Consider the following 7,184-nt stretch of genomic DNA (forward strand, 5'->3'; position numbering starts at 1 on the left):
AATTTCTGCCTATACGTGATCGCTGAAACAGCCACTAACATAAAATCCGAATTACATAAATGAGGCCTACTAGAGTTATCATATATCGTCTAAAGTCAATACACCCATATTTTTTTCTGCCTCATGCAATATATCAGACAAACCGCTCACATAACAAGTATGAACAGAACTTTATATGAAAAGGGTCTTCTATTTGCTCAATCCTTACCCATACAGCTCGTCAACGCGGTTGCCATGACGCCGAATGTTATGCATATTCATAAGTAGACCCGGTAGCGCGCAACAGGTGCCCGAGGGCTCCCAGTCGCGAGTCTGTATCTGTACGTGATGGCTGTAACCGGGGTGATGATGTTGCTCCCCATCCTCCTTGTATCCCTAACCCTCCCGACGGTGTCAGGGACGTCACAGTTGTATGATAAAATCAGAACACTGATGGAAAACGAGGACTTTCAAAGGACTGTGGCAGAGGTTAAGAGAGGTAGGTTTGAGATGTGACTTATAATTTTTATTTACTGTTCGCGAATTCGATTTTTATGTCCGAATTGTGCCATGATATATGTGTACATGATATATGTTTCCTCCATAAACAAATTTGATCTAGGTGGTATAGGATTATGGTGGCTTTTCATGGTATAAAATGGAAGCTCTAAGCGAGTGAGTTTAGTTTTACGCCGCACTCAGCAATATTCTAGCTATATGGCAGCGGTCTGTAAATAATCTAGCCTGGATCAAACAATCCAGTCATGGATCACACGATGACATGTGTCAAGCAAATCAGCGAGGAAGATCAACCATTTCCGTTAATCGCCTCTGGTTGCAGAAGATCGATTGTAACCTAGATCTTCACGAGTCTGCACTTATATTAAGAAGATTCGTGTGACTCTGTGGCCTCAGAACACGTCAATGATCCTGGACCACTGGTCGATATTATGAACGACAACTCGCAACCCAGCTCCAGGCAGGGGAACAACAAGTACCAGTGTTTAATGTTGTGACGCCTTCTCGAACCGAACCGCCGGCCTTCCGGTCTTGTAAACACTCCATCCAGCATCAGACCCAGGGAACCAGGCTGTCCATCCAGTGGTCTGCACAGAATGTCAGATAATGGTATCCACAAGAATTTATTACGTTACGACCTGTTGTAACTCTGAAGTCTACCATTGACTTGCGAATGTCACACAGAGCAGATCATACCTGCTAAACAATAGGGTCCGGATTCACTAAGCGTGCGTAATGTTACGACCTGGCGTAACTCCACATTTTACCTTAGACTTAGGGATGTTGTAGCGCCACGAACGCTTTGTGAATCGGGACCCTGGTTCTTCATCTCGGGGCGGCTGGGTAGCCTAATGGTTAAAGCACTCGATCGTCACGCCCATGACCGGGGGTCGATTCCCGACATGGGTACAATATGTGAAGTCCCTTTCAGGTGTCCCCGCTGTAATGTTGCTGGAATATTGCTAGAGGCGATGTAAAATCATGCTCACTCACCCAGTCTTTACCACCTAGCGATCTGGACCAAAAGTCACCATCATGACCTCCATCCAAGCCCTATGTCAGCCAGTTATCGGGTACCACTTAATCAACCCCAATCTACACCAACAATCGTTCCCAAAGACACATACGTCAAGCTTCATGGCTGTCAAACATACAAGTCATTACAAACGCTTTTCTGTTCTCTTCAAACAATCTATTATGCTTCCCATAAGTATATATTTGCCTCTAGTAAACGCTAGCTACATACTTAACAAGAACGAGTTTTCCAAGCGTAGTTTAACAGAGCACCTTCGGGCAATGTTGCTTCATGATGTGAAAGCTGATGCTGCGCTTCACTGAATCAATTAATTCCCCAGTTTACGTGGAATGTGTCAGAGATGAACGGGCAGTGGTAAGACAGTACTTTGGTTTTGTGCCGCTGTAAGCAATATTTTAGCAAACACGGTGTGGGACACCAGAAATGGGCTTCACACATTGTACGCATGTGGGGAATCAAACCCGGGTCTTCGGTGTGACGAGCGAGCGCTTTAACCACCAGGCTACCCTTTTGAACAATTCGTGTGAATGACGTATTACTGAGGGTGAGAAGTTCCTTGGGGAGACGTTATTGACACAACTGCGGGACAGAATGACGTTGTACTCTATCCAATTTCAGACGTCAGTGATCACTTTGGGGGGATTTAAAAATAGTCCTTGAAGCGGCTGTAACATTATTATTTATAAACTGTTTCCCAAACTAACTGATATCTGGATTATGTTGCCCTCAGCAAGGGCGGCATAGAGGCTTTTAGGTTCAAAGAAGCCCGTAATTTACAAGTGAAACTTTGCGGAATTTTACTCGATTGCATTTCTCAATTATATTTTTTCCCATATTTTTGTACATGTGGGTTCCCGTGGTTCTTTGTATTCGAATGGTCTACAAAGTCTTGTTCCTCAAAGCAATCTCAGTGTTGCGACTAATAAGTCTGTAATCGCGTGGTTATAGTGTTACGATCACCTTACCACTCAAACCACTTCGGTCAAGTAACTTAAACTAGTGGACTAACCGGGGCATCTAGTTGGTGACCTGACTCATTCTGTTGATCACTTCTCATGCTTTCTGTCATTGGTTTTCCTGGTTCAGACCTGACCATTTCTAGATGTAGCTGGAGTGAGTGAGTTTAGTTTTACGCCGCGCTTAGCAGTGTTCCAGCTATATGGTGACGGTCTGTTAATAGTCGAGTCTGTACCGGACAATGTTGTTTCAGTGAATAGCATGATGATACAATTGGATATCGATGACATGTGTCAACCATGTCAGGACCACCCGATCCTATTAGTCGCCTATTGCGACAAGCATGGGTTACTGAAGATCAATCCAAACTCCGATCTTCACGGGTAGATGTAGCTGGAAAATGTATACGGGTTAGTGATAAGTGTTTCGGCTTAGGACGAAGTCGGGAATAAGAAATAATTAACATAATGTTTTGTCTGTGTGTGGGCGTGTTTGTGTACCTGTGTGTACGCGCATGCGTGTGAGACAGACAGCGGGGAATTGAAGTCTATCAAGATGTTGATGGCTTTTCAGATATGGACGCAGAGAAGGCAGAGCGAGAACTAAAGGAGAATAAAGAGAAGCGTTTATTAAGCCAGCTGAGGACGTTGCTGAGCCCCGACAACGCCGACGCCGACGAACGTTCGGAACGTGAATATGACGATGGTATGACATGTAATCTTCTCTAACATTAGCGAATGCATTAAACAATACAGACTGACGCTGTGGATGAGTCAGCGACGTTTCTGGGACAATTCCTTCCCAGTTTGCGCCTATGTGGGCGAAACAAAACAATGAACACATTTTGAATGTCTATATTATATATGCTACCAGACGAAAGGAAATTTACACTTGAAAAGTGTAAGTATCCAAAGCGTTAAAGATCATTTACAAAGTTAGACTTATAACAGCTTACTGGACTTTTCAAGCACTAAAAAGCAACATACATCATATCTGTCACAACTGAATATAGGGCGGTTGGGTAGCCTAATGGTTAAAGCGTGTGCTTGTCAAGCCGAAAAGCCGGGTTCGATTCTCCACACGGGTAAAGTGTCTGAAGGCCATTTCTGGTGTCCAATGCCGTGATATTAGAACAGTGCTAAAAGTGACGTAAAACCACACTAACAGAATAAAATTTCTGTGTATTATATCTTTATCAAAATATATGCATTTACTTAGTTTTGCTTTTGTATATCAACTCGTTGATTCATTTTGACTCGTCTGTTTTAGACTCCCCGTACAGACGGTTGGTGGACCTTCTACAGAAGAGAGATTCAAAAGATGAGGATTGGTTTGATACTAAACCAGCACTAAGCACGATAGGTACTTTCAGATGTTAACAAGAGCCTTGTGGTTTCCATCCTCGATTATGCAGTGTTTCGTATATTCATTCTGTTACAAAACGACTCGTGAAGATCCGGGGTAGAATAGGCCTTCTGCACCCCATGCTTGCCATAAAAGGCGACTATGCTTGTCGTAAGAGGCGAGTAACGCGACCGAATGGTCAGGCTCGCTGACTTGTTGAAACATATCAGTGGTTCCCAATTGCGCAGATCGATGTTCATGCTGTTGATCACTGGATTGTCTGGCGCAGACTCTATTATTTACAGAGACCATATAGATGGAATATTGCTGAGTGCGGCTTAAAACTGAACCCAATCACTCATTCACTCTGTTACGAAACATTGAGATCATCGTGGTACGTTCAGCTATGAACAACGTTACTCAAGCGCAGCCCCCATATCCTGCTCAGTGCGCACAGTTATCATTACCAAGGATAACCAAAGCTGCTCGTGGGGCGATAGAAGGTTAATGGTCACATTATGTGTCCCACCGTGTACCCATTTCCTGCTGGGTGAGCAGAGGGAATTTTTAGCAAACTCTCTTGCGCTAGGTGAGACCATATGTTGCATATGGCCTTCGTTATGGTGCCTAATGTAAGTCCTAGAAACCCTCAGGTCAGTTTGACACATTCACCCATCCGATGATCTCCTGAAGGATTGAAATGGTTTGACTGAAAGATAAATCCATGATGCCGTTATTGAACATCTTGAACATCACATTTTCCCTTTTAAAAAATCACATATTCCCGACAAAAGATTAGATATTAGTGTCGGACGTTCTGCTCATCTAGCAAGCTAGATTTTTTCTACCTCTATGGTATACCGGCTCCCTCACCATTACACTGTCACCGTCAGTCATGGACATGACTCTATAGTTACGTTTGTTACGCATTGTTGCGTCGTTGCGATACTTCACAACATGATATCAATGATTTGTACCAAGTGATATCATACCCATCATTAATGTATATTGCAAGGTTTTGTATCAATATATGAAAACGTGGGTTAGTGGTATTGGCAATCATGTCGATGCATCGACAGCGAGAAGAATGGTTGCCGACAAATCATTAAGTCTGTATCTTAACCCACGATTCCATTAAACCATTAAATACCTTTACTTTGCTTTCTCTTCCAGGTGATGATTGTTATTTACGGCGTCACTACCAAACCCTGTGGCCCAAGGATTGCCGTTATTACTTGAAAGAAAAGGACAAGGGATGCTTGGGTTTCTGCAACAACTGGCTCAGCATCCTTAAAGAGAAATACAACTTACGTGATGGTGAGCATAGAAGGAGTTGAAGATGTTTACTCAGAGGACCACGTAAAGATGCTTGGTCAGAGGACCACTTAAAGATGTTTGATCAGTGGACCACTTAAATATGATTGGTTAGAGGACCACTTAAAGATGCTTGGTCAGAGGACCACTTATAGATGTTTGATCAGTGGACCACTTAAAGATGTTTGATCAGAGGACCACTTAAAGGTGTTTAGTCAGAGGACCACTTAAAGATGTTTGGTTAGAGGACCACTTAAAGATGTTTGGTCAGAGGACCACTTAAAGATGCTTGGTCAGAGGACCACTTAAATATGCTTGGTCAGAGGACTACTTAAAGATGCTTGGTCAGAGGGCCATGTGCACGTGCTTGGTTAAAGGACCAGCTGCACGTGCTTGAGTAGAGGAGCAGTTGCACATGTTTAGCTAGAAGACCAGTTGAACGTGCTTGGTTAGAGGACCAGTTGAACATGCATGTTTAGAGGAGCTTTTGCACGTGCTTGGTTAGAGGACCAATTGCACATTCTTGGTTAGAGAACCAGTTGAACGTTCTTGTTTAGAAGAACAGGTGCACATGCTTGCTTAGAGGATCAGTTGCACACGGTTGGCTAGAAGAGCAGGTGCACATATGCTTGGTAGGAGGACCAGGTGCACATGCTTGTTTAGAGGACCGGTTGCACGTGGTTCGTCAGATCACCAGTTACGTATGCATGGTTAGAGGACCAATTGCACATTCTTGGTTGGAGGACAAGTTGCACATGGATGTGTAGCAAACCAGTAGGTTAGAGGACCAGTGGTTGGTTAGATGTAGATTAGATGTAGAATAGTTACGCATTGTTCACTGTAGATCCGGACGTCCAAGCAGTTGCTGGGAACGTCAAACAATGCCGCGATCCTGTCCAAAAAGCAAAACAATCACAACTCAAATTTTTCAACCTTGGGACGCGTTTGTTTTCAGATTGTCAGTTCGACAACGAGTATTCTGGGGGCCACTGCAAGTCGAGGATTGGACAAGGTACAAACAAGGATTGTTCAGTTTGTAGAAGACGTGACTTCTACTCCCACTGCTGTGGCTCCTGCAAACGGAGCAATTGTGCATGAAGCTGAAATGTCAAACAGCTATCGCCTTCACGCTGAACACAACCAAAACTTCGTGTCTTTCCGGTACAGGCTGCTCCATTACGGAAACACCCGAGTAGTGTGATAAATGTTGGAAACGACGAACAGCGTCAGTGTACCACTTCGAAATTTCTGTCTTGTTTTTCTTAGATAGAGGGTGCCTGCTTTGAATGAAACTAAAATCTGAACGCCACTATAAAGAATCAATCACCTTTATTATTTGAGGTTCAGGTATGTTTCTATTTGGCTTGAAATGTTTGTATGACATTGGCAATGCGTTAATACATGGTGCTTCGATTTCATGTAATATGACATGTAATAGTCTTGTTGTAGTACCTGTTTTAAAGATCATTCGCCCATATCGTGCATAGATATTTTGTTAAGCGCTCATGTGGACAGCTATGTTATTATCAATGTCTCCGTAGCAATAAAAATTGTAGAAAAGGTAGTTGTGTCGGTTATTTTAAACTGAAAGTCTGTCATTGATTTGGCTGTCCCGAGTCCCAGACCCAGTCTGCACTATGCACGTGTTGGTGCCCCAAGAGGTAATCAAAGTCGTGGACATCGTAACATAATCTAACTAGTTTTCCGGTCAAAAAATGCTCACTCACTCATTCGCTCACCTATTCACACACTCACTCACTCATCCTCTCTTTCACTCACACACTCACTCATCCACATTCATCCACTATCAGCATGGAAACAAATCATCCATATATGTGATTGATTTATGATGGCTATCTGTGTGTCTGTGTGTGTCTGTGTGTCTGTGTCTGTGTCTGTGTGTCTGTGTCTGTGTCTGTGTGTCTGTGTCTGTGTGTCTGTGTCTGTGTGTGGTATATATAAAAATGAGTCCAGAAAGAAAACTAAGTGTCGTCATAGGAGAAGCACAACTGAAATAGATCACACTCCAGCGCAG

The 7,184-nt window shown here is 43.3% G+C and overlaps 1 protein-coding gene across 1 annotated transcript; it reads left to right on the plus strand.

Moving 5' to 3' along the window:
* Positions 1–259: 259 nt before the first annotated feature.
* LOC137261317 (uncharacterized) lies at positions 260–6,713 on the plus strand. The gene is made up of 5 exons (XM_067799050.1): positions 260–478; positions 3,065–3,196; positions 3,761–3,853; positions 5,009–5,152; positions 6,105–6,713. Exons 1-5 carry the CDS (start codon positions 328–330, stop codon positions 6,245–6,247), a joined length of 663 nt encoding a protein of 220 aa, XP_067655151.1. The 5' UTR covers positions 260–327; the 3' UTR covers positions 6,248–6,713.
* The last annotated feature ends 471 nt before the right edge of the window (positions 6,714–7,184 follow it).

The sequence above is a fragment of the Haliotis asinina genome, chromosome 14 (assembly GCF_037392515.1).
Source record: "Haliotis asinina isolate JCU_RB_2024 chromosome 14, JCU_Hal_asi_v2, whole genome shotgun sequence".
NCBI classification, from domain to species: domain Eukaryota; kingdom Metazoa; phylum Mollusca; class Gastropoda; order Lepetellida; family Haliotidae; genus Haliotis; species Haliotis asinina.

What these genes read in the sequence shown, in the direction of transcription:
- LOC137261317 (XM_067799050.1), top strand. Translation starts at nt 328, where the DNA reads ATGGCTGTAACCGGGGTGATGATGTTGCTCCCCATCCTCCTTGTATCC. An exon ending in ACCAGCACTAAGCACGATAG is followed by an intron (nt 3,854 to 5,008) that starts GTACTTTCAGAT and finishes TTTCTCTTCCAG; the next exon opens with GTGATGATTGTTATTTACGG. An exon ending in GAAATACAACTTACGTGATG is followed by an intron (nt 5,153 to 6,104) that starts GTGAGCATAGAA and finishes GTTTGTTTTCAG; the next exon opens with ATTGTCAGTTCGACAACGAG.